Here is a 20,402-nt window from a genome sequence, read left to right on the forward strand (position 1 = left end):
CGCATTAACCTACAATCGATCTGAGACCACCCTATGCAGCTACGCAGTTCCGGTTAAACGTCAAATTCGGGCTGTTGAGCAGAAGAACATAGACCGGACTGACTGGTCTACAAGCGGACACTTTCAGGTACTGGCACGAATGTTTCCCTAGTGAAACGCATTGTCTTATGTGTTATTTACAAATGACGCAACATTACAAACGACGCAACTGTTAAAATATTTGTCACTGGATGTTTAATAGACACATTTCAACACCAAAAGCCAGGTTTTAAGATTTTATTTATAACGTCATCCTGAGCATGTTTACCTTCACAATGCTCTGTTTTGCTCATTCAACCAGCATCTACCTTGCTGGCTGTTGTTTTCAGTGTGTTTTAAAGCGCCTCCACTGTTTTGACGAGTTTCTAGAAAACGCGCGCTAAACATTTGGGCTGTGTATACTGCGATGGTTACAGTTAGGGAACAATAATATGCGGTTGCATATGTATTTAACTTAAATAACAACATTATTAATGTATATAAATGGTCTTGGAGTTGAGCGCTAGTTGCTGTCATTTGAGTGACAGCTATGTCTGTGTGCTATATCCATGGCGTCAAGTGACAAGGTCTCACACTAGAAATAGTTTCTTGCTCATGTTGTGTGCAGTGTGCGGGATATTGGTTATTAGCTATGAGGGGGTTTATGTCTCTTTTCTTAAATGCTTTCTTGAAGGCAAAATGTTAACTTGGGCCATTTTGTAACTACCGGTTGTTTTTCACATGCTTGCAGTAGATTTAGGTAAAGAGCTTATTTTGGAGTTAGCAGAGCCCATTGAAAAGTCTTGGATCTTGCAGTACTCCATTGGGACAAATCTCTCATTCTGTTGCTATTTCATTCCAGGGAGCAGGCCACGAAAATGTCTTTCATATTTGATTGGCTGTACAGAGGATTCAACAGTGTGTTACAATTATTAGGTAAAGTATCCGCAGATATTGAAATACAGATGAGCACAAATCATCATGTAACTGTTTTTTTGTTTTCATACTCATATTTCCTTGTAGGACTCTATAAAAAGTCGGGGAAATTAGTTTTTCTTGGATTAGACAATGCCGGAAAAACAACATTATTGCACATGCTTAAAGATGATCGACTTGGGCAGCATGTTCCAACACTTCACCCTAGTAAGTAGTAAAGTGCCACATATTTTACTGTTTTAATACGAGGTGTATGGGCCATTCTACAGAATTGGTTCAAAGTGGGAGTTTGAAACGTCTTGGCAAATTTTTTTTATTTTTTTCACAAATATTGTAAGTATGCAAATTGTATAATATCCAAGGTACACATTTCTAATAATTGTGCAGTTAATTATCATATTGTATTTTCAGAAAGTTTTGGAATATTTTTCCTCTCCCCAAATTTGTCACTACCGAAACACAATAATAAATAATTTAATAAGAAGGCTTATATTGGCCTATTAATATCTACCTTGTAAATATATTTTTTGCTATTTAAAAAATAAGTTTTCACAGGTAAATCAATAACAATAACAATTTTAACAATATTTCAAGTGTAATTTATAAGAATTGTTGTATTTTGAATCCAATCTTTCTTTGTAAAAGGCATTAAGTTAATCATACTGATTTCAAAGTTAAGGATTCATTACACTAACACTATAATAACATCTTAGTTGATAATTCAATACTTTATTTTAGACAAAACATGTTTCGGTCGTGACGGCACATTTGCTATGACAGTAATGTTTTGGTAGCGAACACATCACTTTACAGAATTTTAACTCGCATACTAAAACACTACTAAAACATACTAAGATACTAATGATTTGCATAACTGTACTAAAATTTTGTCTGTTTCCCCCAAATAAATGATTATGTGTTCCCTTTTGTCACTACCAAAACACTGATGACATGTTTCGGTTATGACTGTTTCGGTAGGGACAATTTTAGATACTTTTGACTTGGAAAGATGCCAATCAGCACATGAACTAGCACAGTTCTGAAAAGTTGTACACACACAAAAACTACATTTTATTGAAAAACATTAAAAAAAACATGATGTCACAATCGAAACTTCACCACATGTTTTGGTAGTGACAAATTTGAGATACTTTTGACCCTAACTCAAAGATGATAACCAGCACAAGGTTACCTAGCACAGTTCTGAACAGTTGTACACACAAAATTTTATGGAATAACACCCAAAAAAGTTTGCTTAATTACAGAAAAAGGTGTTTGGTAGTGACGTTCCTTAAAGTTACACACAGATTTTCAGATTTTTGAACACGTTTCCCTCAACATGATGGTACCTATCTACAATGAAAGAGAGGCTATGAGAGAGAGGGACACAGGAATATTTCCTGATCAAAAATGTTGGGGTGTGGTTAAAATCAGTCTCAGCCAATGGACTAAAACACACACTGTTTCGGTAGTGACATGAAAATGCGGGACACATTTTTTTTACATAAAGCTTCACAATTTAAAAATAAAATATAAAATAAATGGTTTTTTAACTTCACGTTTTAAAAGATATTTTTAAAAACAACAATAAAACAAAAAACAAAAAAACATTTCAATATCATTTTCACAAGTTGAAATTTAGGGATAAGGGTTCGGGACAGCCCCCTCCCAATTGAAAGTACCCAATAAATTATGATTTTATATTTATTAAGCTTACTGATATTTTAAATATTATTGTGGGATTCAATAGGTAATAGAAGGGTCTTTGTAAACATCTAAAATTTGAATACTTAAATTGTTTTTAAATGTGTTTTTTGTTTGTGGGACAGCAGTTTACACCAATTCTGAGTGAAAAAAAAAACAGGATTTCTTATTCTTACAAGCTAAATTCTACATTTGTTGGAGCAAACATTGTGCATCACTGTATCTTGTCCTATCTGCTATAGCATCTGAGGAACTGTCTATTGCTGGGATGACTTTCACAACATTTGACCTGGGTGGTCATGCTCAAGGTAAATATAGAATTTAATAATACATGATTAATAAATCTGGAGTTTAAATTTAAGAGTTAAAATGTATGCTATAATTAGACAAAAGTAGATTTCTAAAACAAAATAATATATATACCGGTGTATATATATATATATATATATATATATTAGAAATTTTAGAAGAACCAGACATGATGCAAATGGATCTTGTCTATTCTTAATTCTCAGCAAGAAGAGTTTGGAAGAATTATCTTCCAGCAATAAATGGGATAGTGTATCTTGTTGACTGTGCTGACCACGAACGACTACTAGAAGCCAAAATTGAGTTAGATGTAAGTCTACTTTTCCTTTTTTATATCTATATAATCAAGGGTTTCGTTAAGACAAGATAGGCCCTGTTTACATTTAGGGTGTGTTTTGGTCTACCGGATCCCAAGTAGACGAGGGAGGCACATTCTTGTTTACACCTCGTGTTTTAATCCGTCTCTTCTGTTCACTTTCAACCACTTCTGTCCTGATTCCTTTGAGGGAAGGGTCTATGAGCGGGTAAATGTATGGCCCTTTTCAGATCTTTCGATCTAATGGACGAAATAAGAGCATGCAATTTACATATGAATGTGAAAGGATATGACAAAAAAACATACAGAAAGCAGCAGCTTTCGTTTCTGCTCTGACAGCTGCAAGACCGCGCCGAACGCCGTGAGTGAGTGTTAGAAATCAGGGATGGTGAGAGAACATTCTGCTCGGTACGTTTTTCAAACCAAATTGGGGTCTCCAGCCGACCAAGTTTAAATCCCGTCTGTCGCTACCGCACTTCCCATAATGTTTACCCATTAAGTCATTAGGCACATTCGAAGACATTCGACCACAGCTTTTACATTATGAAAGCAAATCACTACCTCTGGAAGTGGTCGAAAGTGGACAAGCTCAAAATGTTTTAGACCCCGTTTACACCTTGATTTAGCGCCACCCACTTTTCCGATCGACCAAAACGCGTCTTAATACCAGGTGTAAACAGGGCCATTGTTACATATCAAGTTTAACCTTGAACACATCAAAAGGAGTGACACAGCACTGACTTCAATGCGCTTATTTAAATTTATTCCCTATTCCACCAATCAAAACAGCCATATATTTGAATAATAATGATTGCTCTTTATATCATAGGCCCTCTTAACCGATGAAACCATCTCCAATGTGCCAATCCTTATTTTGGGGAATAAAATTGACCGGCCAGAAGCAATTAGTGAGGATGGGCTGAGAGGAATGTTTGGTCTTTATGGACACACCACTGGAAAGGTAGGTCAATGAGGGAATGTATTTAAAACATGACGTTGCACAGTTTGGTATGTAATATGCAATAAAATGTTTAACGTTTTCTGAAGGAATACAAGGTCTTATTTTGTCTTTGTGTCCACACAGGGGAATGCATCACTGAAAGAACTCAACCTGAGGCCAATGGAAGTCTTTATGTGCAGTGTGTTGAAGAGACAAGGATATGGTGAAGGTTTTCGATGGCTATCTCAGTATATTGATTAACATATTTAATGTGGTTATTAATTCATAACTCGTGTATCCTTATTTATTAATTGATTATTTATCTTGTAATGAAACTAGGTAACCAGGGGTGTTATACACAGTATATATAAATATTATCTGAGCCTATGAAATCTAGTGTGGCGATAGGTCAGATCAGTATCTGAGATATGCATTTAATAATAAGCTACAGTAGCAATTACTTACACTTTTATTTCTTAAAGACATAATGTATGCTGTTTACTTTTCTAAAAGGGTTAAAGATACAGCATCCTTAAACAGTTGACTGAGCTGGGTTATTTTAAGGATTGGCATCCTGTAACAAAACACATTTTTTTACACGGGTGTCAGTTTTATACCCTGCCAAAAAGTTAAACATAACTGTACATTTGAATCACTTCTAATCAGGTGAATATTACTTGTGCTGTGAATTTCTGATGTCACGTTCAGTAGATGATACAGAATCAGTGTTTTTGTTTTCATATTGCATTACCTCAGTGCCTTAAATGCTGGTGGCTTTTCCTAGTGCTGTATTCCCCACCTGTTCAAAGGAAATACTTCTGAAGGTGTGGACTGCCAATGTATGCTTGCTTATCAAATTTGGCAGATATTTACAATGACATATTTATATAAAGGTTTGATTTGTATGTAGTATTTTGATACGTGCTGATGAATTACTCTTCATTTTCAGTGGTGTTTCTACATTAGCCTGTTTCAACACTAAACTACCTGAATAATTGTGCAATGAGTACTTTTTGACTGTCAGCTGTGCTTTATTTGCAGTTATGGCATGAGAGTACATAGGCTTTTTTAGTTCTTGCCTGAGCAATAGAAAAATCTGTCATATTACTAGGTCACATTTACCCCTATTTGTAAGTAGGCTTATGTGAAAGGATTGGGATTTTAGGGATTTTGGGCTAATTATGTGTGTGCCACTTGTATCACCTTGTAACATTTATGCAGTGAAGTAGGCAACACAAATAAAATATTTAGAATTTTCCATTTGTACTTTGCTCTTTTCCAAAAAACATATAGATATGTATAAATCGTAGAAAGCAATTTGAATAAACATTTTAAAGAATAAAACATTTACATCCTAGTCGAGTCAAATCAAAAAAGCTATTTAGCAATACTGAATCTATACCTTTGTTGCGTGGGATAAGTGAGCCTCAGAATGCACACAAACATCCGTAATGTAAACTCAACAAATTCGTCAACGAAACTTTCTGTCTAACTCAACTTGTAAAGGAGGACAAAGTACACAACTTCCTTACTTGAGTGAAAGTACAGATACTACTGGTCCATTTTGCCACCAGTGTGTTGATTAGTGTTCAAAAATATGATGGCTGAACTTCACGACAAGTGACCCTAAAAGAGTGATTACTGATAGGCTGTTTGTCACCTGGAAAAATTCTAAAATCACGTTTTAGAGATGAAAAAAAAAAATCATCCCCTGACTGACGTTACTACTACTCAAGGACCTTGACAGAAATGTAGTAGAGTAAAAAGTACGATATTTGTCTTTCAAATGTGGTCAAAGTAAAAAGTTTCCAGAAAAAAAAGAATACTCAAGTTAAGTACAAATACTCAAAAGTGTTCTTAAGTACAGTACTCAACTGAATATACTTTGTTACTGTCCACCTTTAAAGACAGGGACCCCGGCCCATTGTAACATCCTACAAGGTAAAAAAAAAAAAGAAAAAAGGATGGCATCTAGTCGAGAAGACTAGTAGTAATATTCACGTTAATCAGATATTGGTTGTGTCCGAAATCGCCCCTATACCCTCATCAATATCAAATTTATTTCTAGAACACATTTCCAGTAGTGGGATTGAATGTGAGATTGAATGAGTGCACTCAGTTACATCCACAATGGTTTCGGACACCGAAATGGCTGTTCCCTCAAATAGTGCCCTATTTAAAGTCTCTATGAAAAGTTTTTTGGCTTTTAGTATGAATGCGTTAGCCTTACTGTTATCTATAAACATGCTCCAAAGCAATGACAAAATGTCAGAATCCAACATCAGTCGGGTTCTGACGTCAACCCATTTCCAACCAAAATGCAACTCCTGCAACCAAAATCATCTCCTGGCTGACATTACTTTCTACTCAAGTACCTTGACAGAATTGTAGTGGAGTAAAACGTACGATATTTGTCTTTCAAATGTAGTGAAGTTAAAGTAAAATGTTTCCAGAGAAAAATATTTAGTAAGTACAGATACTCAAAAGTGTACTTTAGTACAGCACTCTCAAGTAAATGTACTTTACTGTGCACCTCTGAAAATGGCATTTAAGTTTTAGTAGGAATGACACCAAATAACCTGTTTTGATCTTAGATGGAATCAGTATATTTAACAAAAAAATTAATAGCATATACGACAAATTCTTCAGAATAAAAAAATATAATGTTTCTAAAGGCAAATTTTACTGGGCATCTCTTATTGAGCGTATAGACTGGAAAGAAGCCTGGCTGTTACCTCATAAGGATTCTCAAATAGACTAAAGAAGTTCATTTTAAGATGTTACAAAAAATATATCATGTTAATGACACTGTGGCAAAATATATGGATGTTGACAGTTCTTGACACTGATCTATTAATTTTTTCAATGTTAAAAAACTCAAAACATTTGGAGTTTATAGTTTATATAAGCACCTTAATTCTTCCAAATCCTTTCAGTTAAAATATATAATCCGTTACTATACAGGTACCCCAATGAATGACATTGTTCATTTTTTGTTTGTTTTGTTTGGAATATTTTTTATTCATAAGCAAAAATTCTCTAACTCAAAGCCTACTTTCTCACATTTCTTAATTGAAATCGACACATTTCTTAAATCTCTTAGTTTGATTAAAATCAAGAAAAGTGACAGATTCTTGAAATATTCTGATAATTGTTTTGGTAATTCCACTGATGCATAATGTTTTCCTCTTTATATGTTTATAATGTTATCTTTTTGTTTGTGAAACTTTACATTAAGATTTGATGTAATTTAATTCATAGGCTAGACTAGAGGTTCTATCTGTCCTGTCTTTTCTGTTTAGTCTTTGATGCATCATATATTATACATTATATAATTATAATAATACAAAAATAACGGGTTAAACCGGTTCACAGGTCGGAATGAACGATTTATTCTCGAATGGCTTGACCATAGGGGCTTGACCTGGGCTTGACGCTAGAAACGTCTCTTTCGGTCACGACGACGTAAAAGAATCACTGAACCGGTTCTATGAAACGAGTTGTTCGAAAGAGTCGGACGTGGATGAACCAATAGGAGGGCACGCTATCGACGACGTGATCACAATGAACCATACCAGGAAGCGCTGCAGATGGAGAGCTCATGCAACAATATCAAGTCGGCGATAAGCTAATATAACCATTATTACTTTATCAGCCTCCTAGACTTTAACTTTGCAACAATAACCAGTTGCTTTTGTTGCAAACTGTGTTTGTTTAGAATGTGTTTTTTTTTGTAATCTAACTGCCAGCACCGTGGTTGTCATTTGTATCTTGAACTCATTGTAAGATGCAAAAACCCATCTACTATTAGCATAAAACTCAGTCTGACCTATTTTACTGTGGCAGTTTAATATTGTTTTAAATATCTAGCTTTTAAAAATGAAGACTGTGGAAGAGGCATGTTGTGTTGTCACAGTATCCGAGACGCCCCTCGACCTCACATCTGGATCTCAGAATGAAGCAATGAGCTGTAGTGGAGTATTTCTAAATTACCAGTCTGGAATTGTAGTCTGTAGTGGCATGATGTTTTCACGCTTTATAACTGATAGACAATCCACGAAGAAAGACACGAAGATATTGCATAGTGAAAGTTTCACTAAAGAGACAAAAGTGTATGTAGATTACATTCACTTTTGCGCCAACCAATCGTGTGCAATCGAGAGACGCAACACGAGCCGTCAAGAAGCCCAATTGTTAATGATGATCAATTGCGTGGAGTTTCAAGATGCATTTAACAAAATCTTCAAGGGGGCTGAAAATTGGGGCTTTTATAGCGGTAGTTTAGATAAAGAAGTCCTTGAAGACTCCAGATTTTTAACATGGTTTGCACTCCTAAAAGTGCCCAGTTCGTCCACATGCACCTGTAAAGAAATTATTCCATGGGTGAAGAGTGGCACTCTTAAAAAGGGATGTCATGTAATCGCATGTGGGTCTCCATTTGGTGGTCTCTGTCCAGACCTCTTTATGAACTCAATTAGTAAAGGTATAGTTAGTAATCTGGCAGGAGAGGAGAATGCACTGATCCTGACCGATGCCCGCTGCTTGCCTGGCACCGAAGGAGGCGGTGTGTTTATTAGCAAAGGAGGCATATCTTACCTCATGGGTTTGATCGTTTCACCACTGTGCTGGAAATCCGATGAATGGATTGGACTGACACTTGTGTGCTCTGTTCACCTCATTCTGAAAAACATCATACAGGCTGGTGCCATGCAGGAGTCGCTGATAGAAAAGTCATCACAGTTAACAACCGGCTCTATTCAAGCTATTCAAGCTGCAACACGGCGGTCAGGTTCTGAATTTTACCCTGGAGTGGCACTGATTGAGACCGGCCTGCTGTGGGGTTCTGGTGTTCTGCTGAACCAGAATCTGGTTCTGACCTGCAGACATGTGGTGAATGAAAAGTCTGTTCTTACAGTCAGAGTCAACTTTGGAGGAAGGTAATGGCCTTAGAATTCATGCATATTCATTGTTACGAGGCCTAAAGAAGTGACATTTTGTTTGTTGACCTTTGTTAAATAAGCTACACGTTATTGGTATTGTTATATTTGTAATCACCAAGTGATTTACTTTCCACCTCAGATTTCATGCAGTAAGTGGTAAGGTGTTGTATTCATCAGCAACATCATCTCCCTATGATATCGCTCTAGTGGAGCTTCAGGAATCCCTCACTGACTCAGTAAAACCGCAGTTTACCACATACTTTCACCCAGGTAACGCTGTGCATACCTGTTTTATTGAAAATCATATTTAGCCAAAATTGTTTTCTTTATTTGTTTTTAATTTCTGTGGATGCCAACAACGTAAGAAAAAACACGTTCCTCCAGCTTGGTTTATACATGTAATAACTTCATAATCAAATAGGCTATACAGGGTTTTGTATCAATGTGACATTTGACACTACATGTATATTTTATATTTAACCCCAGTATTTTACATACAAAAACAATCAATGTGAAATTTGACACTATAAGTTCATTTTATATTTAATCAGTCTTTTTCATGCAACAACAATCATAACTTTGGAAGCCAATTTCCACCACACAAGAAAAAAATCATGCTTTGATAATCATAATCATGACATACTAAGTCATAAGTGACATACATGTGGAATACAAGAGATAAAACATTGAACTTGACATAAAAAGTATAACGTATGGCATAATAACAATGGTAACACTTTACAATAAGATTTCATTATTAACATTAGTTAACTACTTTAGTTAAGATGAATTAAGAATGAGCAATACTTCTACAGTATTTATTAATCTAAATGAATGTTAATTTCAACATTTACTAATACATTATTAAAATCAAAAGTTGTGTTTGTTAACATTAGTTAATGCACTGTGAGCCAACATGATCAAACAATGAACGAATATATTTTTTATTAACAAAGATTAATAAATACTGTAACACGTTTTGTTCATTGTTAGTTCATTTTAGTTAATACATTAACTAATGAAACCTTATTGTAAAGTGTTACCATTACAATTTTTACATAAACAGTCAAAATTGTGACAAATTACGCCTTTTTGTTATAATTATGATGTATCAATGCATGGTGAACTAAAATGACAGAGATGAATTCAAATCTCAAATTGTTTGAGATAAATTTGTCGTCCTCATATGTAAAATACATTTAAATGTATTATAAATATAATAATACAATTAAGTTTATAGTATTATTAATATACATTTGTTGTATCTTATAACAGCTACTATAACAAAAACATTGTTTACATTTGCATACTTTGTCCCAGTGCAGCACCCGACATTTTCATGTTCTGTGTTTATTTAGGTGAGGACGTAGTTGTCGTGGGTTATGGAGCTTTAGGGAGCCGCTGTGGCCCCTCGTTGACCTCAGGGATCTTATCCAGAGTCATCACCCATCAGTCACAGCCTGTGATGCTGCAGACGACATGCGCAGTGCAGTCTGGAGCCAGTGGTGGCGCTGTGGTTCGGTCTGCCACTGGGGAATTGTTAGGTAATACTAATATCATACATATAATTTTAAATAGTTAGGAATTCATGGAAAATGTCAATACATCAACCAGTTGTTGTTCAGAAGAAATCCAGTCTTCAGTGGAGATATATGAAATATACTATTCTTTCTCTAACCAGAAGGGGGCAGCATAGGACCAATTAAGCTTCTTTCTTTTTTTTCACCCTAAAGTCAGAGGCAGAGCATTCCAGCTCTTCATCTGCTGACCGTGACACTGTATGACTAAATCAAGCTTTCACAGGCGGATTAAATCTCATTTGTTTTATTTTATCGTACACCTCTAAATATTAGGTATCGTGTCCAGCAACACAAGAGACTTCACAGCGAAAGTGACGTATCCCCACCTGAACTTCAGCATCCCAGTGAGCGTTCTGGAACCTCTGCTGAGACGTTTTGATCAAACTGGAGATGCTGCTGTTTTTAAGGTCTTGGACAGTGCGGAGGATGATGTCAGAAAGATATGGAGACTACAGAGCATTCAAAGCAAGCTTTGATCAGTCAGAATTTTGCAAATGTACAAGATTCTTGAGAATCACTAGTAAAATTAACCTTTGTGTGTTGTAAAGTTGCTGAAAATTGGAAAATTTAAAAAAAATTGATAATATGTCAAACCTGTGTATTGATTGACACATTAAAAGGGTGTATTTCTCAGGTTCTTATTTGACCTTTTAATATGAAACAATTTATAAAACGATCGATTTCTTTAAGATTACACAAAAATTCCTGCACCCCTTAGATTTATTTTTTAATAATTTTTTTAGATACTTGCAAGTGAACTTAATGACTTAAGTTCACTTGAGTAAACCTCCCCCGGTAAAATAGTTAGAAACCAGGGCTTTCTAATCATTTTAGGTTGATTTAAGCAGGATGCTAAACTGGATCATATTATATAAAATGTGTCAACACAGAAAAATGATTTATTCTAATAGAGATTAGAAGTTATTAGGAGTCATTTTGCGGTTTGATTCTCTTAATGACAAATGAATATTTGTAAGACATGTTTACATCATGCCCTCTATTAAAAGTTAATATTCTTTTTTTGAACCCCCTGGTGTCTTGAGAACCAGCTTTTGTTGGGTATTTTTGGTATAGTTATTATAAATTGCACTTGTCAAAAAATGTGTTTAAAAGTGGGTTGAAAAGATTTGTTTTCTCATGTCTCCAGTATCACATGAAAATTAGCATGTTGCCGAGTCTTGGGAGTAATTAAGAGAACAAAGGAACAGCACTTCGGGCCCAGTGCCTTTAATCATATTCAGGCAAGAAAGATGACACACTTGGACAAAGAAACATGCAACTAAATGCAAATATACTGCAACTCAGCGTAAATATGTTTTCTAATCAGTAAAATCCAAGTATTTACAATAATAATGGCATGTACAGTACAATATAATCATACACTAGTCCAAGTGGTATAACATCACTGTTAGCAGACTCCTGTACACTGCTGAGTAAGACATCAGGACATTCACTATAGACTTTAAATGAGCTGGCCGTCTTTCCACTCCATCACACCAGCAGCAAGGTGGTATTGCCTATGCTATGATAATCCACAAGTAATTTAAATATCGCCAAGATTCATCTCAATGACATTCGGAGGATTTATATTCTCCTGTAGACGCGGCGGTACACTGATGAATGTGTTTACGTCGGGGATGTTACCATATCAAATGCATTTTCTGTGGCTATGTGGAGCTCAAGAGATCACATCTGGGTGAATTATCATACCAGATCAAGCCTGTAATTCATACACATTTTGCAATTCCAGCTAGCTGCTTTGATTCCACAGCATTTTCACCCTAAAAACTGATGCTTTGGGTATTTTATACTGCCAGACTCATGTATTTTAACTTTAGTCGTATATTATAAGATTCAGACCTTGATTATAAATCCCTGCAGCACCAGATTTACACCTAGGAACATTACAGCCAACACATCTTTCACTGCAAATGACGGGAAGATCTGATTAGAAGACATCTGCAAAGACAGATTGGTCCCTTTGGGTGTAGGAGAGAGAATATGTCAGATTGCATTTTTGAAAATTCATTCCTGCCTCTCCTGCTCATCCATACACTGCCTTGTTATAATAGCCGTGTTGCATCACAAGTACTGTATTACAGCCTGACCTAGTGGAGAAGCAAATTCTATTATGACAGACATATGAAACCAGAACGCACATATCTCAGGATTTATTACTGTCCATTTTAAAGAAAACAATGATTTGACGTCGGGGTGAGGGATAAAGCTACTGCATTGAGGTGTAATTTATATGAAAATAGAATGCTTTGCCATCTCTGGTTTCGGTGGATTATGACACAAAAGACAGGGAGAAAAAAAAGTGCCTTTAGGACAAGGATCGTCTTGTAGAAGTGCATTGTGTATTTCTGGCAAGTAGCCTAAAATCGGTTTTAGTTTGTGAGCGTGGAGAAAAAGCTCTTCAAAAACATTGACGAATGCTACTTTATTTTAAAAGACATTTACGACTATTTATCTACTTCAAGGTAGCATACAAATAATGCAGAGACTGTGTGAGCCAGAAGAGAGTAACAGTCTTAGCTTTTTGAGCTAAGCTAACTGAGTTTTTTGGTGTTTTGTCTCTTTGTCTTTATAGTAATTTGTGTGTATATGCTCTAAATCAGTTGGAGGACATATTTGAAACAATTTACATAAACTCTTAACAGCAAAAACATTAGCAGCAATCTCAGTGTTCAAGGAAAGCAGTTGCTGATGGTCGACAGAAGATCTAATGAAGCAGGTTAGACCCTGAAAGCCTGTTTATCTTTATATACATTCTTTATAAAGTCGTACCTTAAACGCTTTAGACTTAACAGGTATCATTTCCGAACGTATAGTGATGAAAGGATGTATTTATTAGACTTGCATAAGAACGCATCACATCACACCTATCAAGCGCCTAATTCTGAGCTCGTGTTTGCAGATGCTAGAGACTGATTCAGAAGAAAACTCTCGCACTTACAACAAAAATATGATGTTTCACAAGTATTCATAAGCCCAATAATTGAAAACTCGTTCCCAATACCGTAATCTCACTACAGCTAACACTAACCAAGACACCCCTCCCCCTCCCTCCCCAAGTCAAAGCTGTTTGGAGTGCAGTATAAAGATGACCGACCCTCCAGTGTCCACCATTTAATGTCAGAAGATAGAGCTGCCTCTGTAGAAATGGGCCACAGAAAGCTACGTCGAACAAGGCGAGAATCGCGTTTCGTTCTACCAAATGTATCCGCCGTCATCAACCTCCCCCACCTCCCCTTCCTCCTCCTCAGCCTCCTCGCCGTTCTCCTCAGCCTCCTTTTCCTCTTCATCTTCCCATCCGAGCCCGCTGCCAAAATCGCCCGAGTACGTGGCCACCTCGTCTGGAAAAGGAAAATGTTATTTAAAAAACTGCCTATATCATTTTGCGAGGCAAACTGAGCGATTTATGCACGACAAAGGCTAAACAATACAGGCTTGGCGCGAGGACAATAAACAAACAGGAGGTGTGACTTCGACGTTGGCCTTTTTAATCGCTATTTTATGTCCAGTCAGGGGATTTGTTCTTATCACCTGCAGGTCTGTCGCAGCCAGTAGTAATTAATCTTATGGACCTTTATTTCGGCGAGACAACTGCTCTTTTGGAATGGAAATGAACCTGGCCTAATGAATGTAGCACTTGGTCTCCTGTCAGATGGGTGACTGATGATTTTGGTGGATCTAAGTCCTAAGCCCTGTAGCTACAGAAGGAGCATTGTCCTCTGTGTGTGTGTGTCTGTGTGTGTGTGTGTGTGTGTGTGAGTGTGTGTGTGTTGTGCTCGTGCTCACCACAGTCGGGGTTGCCATGGATTCTGGAGCCCATTAACTCTCCTCCATGCTGGTCCACACACCAGCACTCCCCTCTGCTCTTGTCACACTGCAGTCTCCTGTAAAAGCCGTCCTCGTCACAGCTGGGAATGTATGTATCTGAAATGACAAAAAGGGAGAGAAACACACAGACACGCACATTTTGAGAAGCAACGGTCGTGTTTAACATTAATTTTCATATCCTACATGAATTGAGTATAAAATAAGCGTTGCATCACGGGTGACATTGCAAACTAGTTTGCATATTGCTGTAAATCATGTGACAGACTCAAGTGACACTGCTCATTGTAATGCATAAAATGTAACCTTGGCGAGGGTTGAGGGCTGAGTTTCTGTCTGCAGTGTCTCGAATCATGATGCACGATAAAAACCAGCTGCATGGAGTAATAACCAACTATATGTCCACATAATCATCATGATCTATTTAGCAATCAAATGCAGGATTTAACCCTCTGATGCACTGTGTGTACTAGGGGATAAATCTGTAAAAGCCAGTTTTAACCATTCTGGGTGTGACACTACATCCTAACCACCACGGGGGATTCGATTGACCCTTACCCATAATTCAACTTGACTGTCCTCTTTTATGTCCTTGTGTTATTTATTTATTGGAACATAAATTAAATTTGGCTGTAGAAAGTCATGACCATGTACTTCAGAATGTATATATAGATGGTTGTATTTTTTTTTTAGTATTTGAGTTATTTATTTTTGTGTTTTAGTTAAAAACATTAATTACATTTTTCTTTAGAGAGGGTTAAACAGAGGTTGAGCTTTCTAGGTTAAGCTTTTCCTTTGACACTCACCCATAATTCTGCATGACTGTCCTCTTTTTATGTCATTGTTTTTTATATTTATGACAACATAAATTAAACAAGGCTGACGAAAGTGGTGCCATGAACCTCAGGAATATTTACCAATGTCTTGCATCACAATGGACACATGTATAGTTCTCTCAAAATATGCAATTTAAAAAGGAAGAAAATGATTCACCAATGATTTCAAAAGGATTTTTTAATTCATCCAACATATTAAGTACATTCTATGTCTGCCCTCTTTATATGCAATGGTGTTTTCAATTTATGAAAAAAAGTGTTGATTGATACATACTGATTATAGTCTTGTTTTGACTTAAACAGTCAATTTTGTTATTTAATAATGAATGTAATGATGATGAATGAGTTGAACGTGTTCATTTGTCAGAATAATGTCGAAACTCTTTGGTCGTATAGTATGCCTAGCTGTTTGTTCTCAGGCATCAGGGGACGTTTGCATTTTGACTGCATCTGATTGGCTGTAGCATCTGCAGCACGTCCTTGGAGAGTCCTGAAAGCTCTGCAGCCAAACATGCAGCACTGCCTGCAGCCATGAGCTCCGCTCTAATCCGCACACCTGATTAGGGGCTAATCCCAGCCTTGTGCTTGTCATCTGTTAAATGAAACTCCTCCAGAGTCACCACTTCCTCCCCTCTACCTCGCTTTTTACTTCTCTCTTCCATTCTTTTTTCTTCCAGTTGTATACATTCTATATAAACTCGTTCTCTGGTTCTCCCTTTGTTGCTTTCCTTCACACCTTAATTTGTTCTTCCCAAGATAGTACAGAGAGTCTCAGAGGAACGTTCATTCTTACCCGGTTTCTTCTTGGCTCCTTCTTGCACTTGGATTCGCTCTAGCTCAGCCAGGCAGGGAGGCTCTGTGGAAGAAAAACAATCAGTGCCTTTAGGGAAGAGCCGGCGCTAATCTCCTCCAGACAAACGCTTCACACGAGCTCCCTCACCAACTCCCAATTAGGAGGCATCACACCAGGGATGTTCTCAATGCAGACGCACAATCAAATCGCACCCAAACACACCTCCATTTTAGAAGTGGCACAATAGATAGTTCTAATCTGTAGTTTTATGGCAATGTAATTCATGAAAGAAAGAGTATCTGGATTTTTGAGTAACAGAACTTGCTTTGAGTGTGTTCTGAACAAAATGAACACCTGTTCATGAAAATATTTCTATATTGTAATTTTCTCCTTAATGCCTTGAGGTGAAAAGTACAACCTTCTTACAATAAATTAGAGAAACATTTTCCTAGAAAATGCAAATTCTGCCATCATTTACTCACCCTCAAGTCATTCAAAACTACAATTACATTCTTCTGAGGAACACTACAGTGTTTTAAGAAATAATAATAATACTAGAATATGAAATTATTAAAAGATTATATTATATATTTTGAAATCCTTTAATGTGTCTTAATGTTTGAATCATTCATTCAAACATTTTGTTCAGCTTTGAAAAGGCTGATTCATTCAGAAACCAAGCAAGTGATGTCTTTATGAATGGGTTATTTATTCATTCAAAAACTAATTCAGTAATGAAACACCACTCTTGTTGCTTGGAGACAACACTTTCTTATTATTCTATTATTCTATTTTTATTATTCTAATAGACTTTATCACACAGTGAATGTGTGGACTCTCAAAGCGTGTTTTTGTTTGTTTTTTGCCTAGTGAGTGACATACTCAAAAATGTCAGTTCAAACATTTTTAAAACAACAATTACGAAATTATAACATTGTATGGAGCATTGTATCGATACAGAAGACTTGAAAAGTAGCTATTGAGTCGTACAAATCACTTTTATGGTGCTTTTTTATCATTTTTGGAGCCTGACAGATCCGGTCCCCATTCATATCCATTGCATGAGCAGCTTAGACATTTTGCCAAACATCTTCTTTTGTGTTCCACATAAGAAAAAAAGTCAAACAGGTTCTGGAATGACACGAGGGCGACTAAACAATGACAGAATGTTTCCTTTAATAAATAAATCAGTGCATTACATATTGGAATATTTGCCAATGCTTCAGTGCTATCATGTTTCACAGCTGTATGTGAAGGCCAGGCCGGTCAAGTCTAAAAAATGCAGCAGGTTTTCGTCTGACTGCCTGTCTGATTTTAGTCCCAGAGAGTTTGAGGCTGAGCAGGTTGTCAACAACCAACACTGATGTTGTTTTTCCCTCTGCAATAGCCATTTCCTATCCACCAGGGGAAATACAAGGGGAAGACAAAGTATGACAGGCCAAAAGCAACTATGCCCTCCCCAGGAGAGATGAGAGTGCCCAACCACATATCGTGAGCAGAATCACATCAAATAAGAGCCAGGCTGGTCTAGTGTGTGTGTGTTTGTGTGTTAAGATACTGCTAAGATACAGCTCTCTGCCCCTCCAGTGAGATGCATTGTGGAGCATATGTCTGTTTGTGTCAAGAAGCTTGCCATGCTGCATGGCTTAAGCAAACACACACACACACACACACAGGAATTCCGAAAACAAAAGAACACACACTGACGAGTCTCATTAATATGTAGAACATGTTGCAGATAAACACATGCGCATGCAAACAGACCTACGCTCTCCCCTGCTAATACACACACACACACACTGACTGTCAGTCACCCTAGCAACAAACACTGAATAGCAATTCCTCCAGACTTATGCATCTCATCAAATGAATACTCCAAATCACTCTCCCCGCATGCCACAAATAACTAAAGGTCAATTTACGCCCTGTCCAGCTCTCTCCTTTTCTATCCAAAAGGGCTGTTTGTAGAGGAAATGAAAGATTTGGCTTTCAATAATCCAAACATATGGTCACCCCTCCCCCTTTTAATGTTTGATTATATTTAGAAAACCAATTAAACTTAATCCAGTGCAAACTGAATGAGTTAGTGGCATGAGTCTGCAAAACTCTCGGCAAACAGATAGACGGATTTTCCCAAATCCCTGCCTCCACCGACTAGTGTCTTCTTTATCTTTAACGCCAGTCCAGTGCGTGCTGATGTCAAATAAACGCTCTCTGCGACCAGTCCAGTCTTTGCATGCAATATCTCTTCTGGTCTTTTGTAATGAAACCAAATATGGCCCTCAAATCCAATTTAAACATCATTACAGATTTGAAACCCCAACTCTCTGAAGCAGTGTTGAACACGCTGAAACACTGACTAGTGCTGGCACTGATGTTCGGCCATGTGTCCCCCTTCTGTCACGCTGATATAACCGAGCAGAGCAAACTGTGGACCGTGGCATTGACCAGCAGGATGCGGGGCACACATGTGCAATGCCAAGGCTCTAATCCCGGTTAGAGCTGATTTTAAAAGTTGAATGTGTAATGTTTGAAGTTACAAAACATTTTTTTTTTTCAATGTTACTTTTTACAGTGTTTTGGTTTAGTAAGAGTTTTTGCCTTTGCATGAAAATATTTTTACAGTTATCATATCATATTCATTAATATAAGTTTTTCTAAAATGTTATCTAATTTTAGTTGGGGTCGACACTGGTGATTAGTATTTGAATATTTGGTATATTTATATTTATAAATATTGCACTGATAATATTTTATGGTGATCTTTTTCTTTTCTTTTTATCAACAATATGATTTAATTAAAATAGTTTGATTATCAACACAATGCATATTTTTAAAAGGACAAACACTACTGGTCAAAAGTACGATTTTCTTTTTAATTAATACTTTTATTCAGCAAGGATGCAAAAGTGACAGTAAAGACATTTGCAAAATATATATATATATATGTTGTATCTTTTAAAATCTTTTTAAAATAAATGCAGGTCTTTTGCAGTACAAAACTTATAATAATGATAATAATTATCAGTTCTGATAATAAATTTTTCTAGAGCATCAAATCAGTATATTAATATGATTTCTGAAGGATCATGTGACACTGACTGAAGACTGGAGTAATGATGCTGAAAATTCTGCTTTGTCATCACAGGAATAAGTTACATTTTAAAATACATTTATTTTATATTGTAATAATATTTCATAACATTACTATCTTTACTGTATTTTTGCATAAGAGACGTTCTTCTAAAACATTCCAAAATATTTTTTGGTAGTGTATATATAAATACATACAAATAGAATATTTAATCATGGTTTTTTTTTAAAAAGTTAAAGGCCAGGTTCAATCATGTAGAGACACTGAAAACTCACTTTCTCTCCAAAAACACAGGCACCACTCAGCCGTGGAGACTTTGCCATCGTGGTAGGAATCACAGGAGTTGAAGAAGGGCCGTATGCACACTTCATACTTGTCCAGATTAATGGCAGCCAGCTCAGCTTGGTCCAGATACAGGTCATTATTCGTGTCCAGCTTAGAGAACATCCAGCCAATAGAGTCCTTACAGGTTGCAACAAGAGTCCGGTCCACAACTGTGCACAAACAATCACACAGTATATTTGAACACAGAAATATTAGTTTATAGACTTCCTCACTTTGCCATCTCTCCCAGAACACCCGATTGCATCAGATTAGCTGTAAAAATTCAATCAACGTCTTCTAAAAGCAAAATTGCTGTTCAAATGTTGCTGATAAGATAGTAAATCACTCTAATGGAAGCCATGGGCAGAAACAGAGAGGGTTTTTTTTTTTCAAATAAATCAGAAGCAAATAATAAAAATGTTGCAAACAAAAGAGGCATAGCTAGTTGGAGAACTGATGAGGCGTATGGTGGATCTGGTCATTTTTCTGCCATTAAATGTACATTTTAAATTGAAGTAGGTGCAATTTGAAACCATTTCACAATTCAGCAAAACTGCTTTTCGGGAGGATAAAATGCTGCTGGTGTTATTTTGGCATCAGGATAGGACACATTTCAACACATAATAGCTTTGAATCTGCTCCTTATGAAAATGTAATGCAGCGGTTTTGTTAGTGCCAATTATCATAGGTCCATGTTTAAAAGTACTAGAGAAAACACAATATATAAATGAAAATGTACAGCATTTGTGGTATTGTGTGTGTATAGGAG

At 36.5% G+C, this 20,402-nt stretch overlaps 3 protein-coding genes across 3 annotated transcripts in view; 2 read left to right on the forward strand and 1 right to left on the reverse strand.

Annotated features, from left to right (window-relative positions):
• Nucleotides 1–16: 16 nt before the first annotated feature.
• Nucleotides 17–5,314, forward strand: sar1ab (secretion associated, Ras related GTPase 1Ab). Its single transcript, XM_056242890.1, has 7 exons — nucleotides 17–127; nucleotides 881–954; nucleotides 1,042–1,161; nucleotides 2,901–2,966; nucleotides 3,174–3,277; nucleotides 4,113–4,244; nucleotides 4,368–5,314. Exons 2-7 carry the CDS (start codon nucleotides 897–899, stop codon nucleotides 4,482–4,484), a joined length of 597 nt encoding a protein of 198 aa, XP_056098865.1. The 5' UTR covers nucleotides 17–127; nucleotides 881–896; the 3' UTR covers nucleotides 4,485–5,314.
• A 2,741-nt stretch (nucleotides 5,315–8,055) lies between these two features.
• On the forward strand, nucleotides 8,056–11,303 carry tysnd1 (trypsin like peroxisomal matrix peptidase 1). The gene is made up of 4 exons (XM_056242874.1): nucleotides 8,056–9,160; nucleotides 9,303–9,433; nucleotides 10,522–10,707; nucleotides 11,017–11,303. The coding sequence occupies exons 1-4, from the start codon at nucleotides 8,103–8,105 to the stop codon at nucleotides 11,217–11,219; spliced, it is 1,578 nt and encodes a 525-aa protein (XP_056098849.1). The 5' UTR covers nucleotides 8,056–8,102; the 3' UTR covers nucleotides 11,220–11,303.
• A 651-nt stretch (nucleotides 11,304–11,954) lies between these two features.
• spock2 (SPARC (osteonectin), cwcv and kazal like domains proteoglycan 2) overlaps nucleotides 11,955–20,402 on the reverse strand; it is a 36,693-nt gene continuing 28,245 nt past the window's right edge. Inside the window, exons 7-10 of the mRNA XM_056242875.1 lie at nucleotides 19,585–19,803; nucleotides 16,216–16,278; nucleotides 14,548–14,685; nucleotides 11,955–14,102 (exon numbers count right to left, since the gene is read on the reverse strand). Coding sequence (XP_056098850.1) covers nucleotides 13,957–14,102; nucleotides 14,548–14,685; nucleotides 16,216–16,278; nucleotides 19,585–19,803 — 566 coding nt within the window. The 3' untranslated portion in view covers nucleotides 11,955–13,956. The remainder of the gene's footprint in view (nucleotides 14,103–14,547; nucleotides 14,686–16,215; nucleotides 16,279–19,584; nucleotides 19,804–20,402) is intronic.

This window comes from Rhinichthys klamathensis, unplaced genomic scaffold, assembly GCF_029890125.1.
Source record: "Rhinichthys klamathensis goyatoka isolate OS25496 unplaced genomic scaffold, OSU_Roscu_1.1 h1tg000764l_1, whole genome shotgun sequence".
Taxonomy (NCBI): domain Eukaryota; kingdom Metazoa; phylum Chordata; class Actinopteri; order Cypriniformes; family Leuciscidae; genus Rhinichthys; species Rhinichthys klamathensis.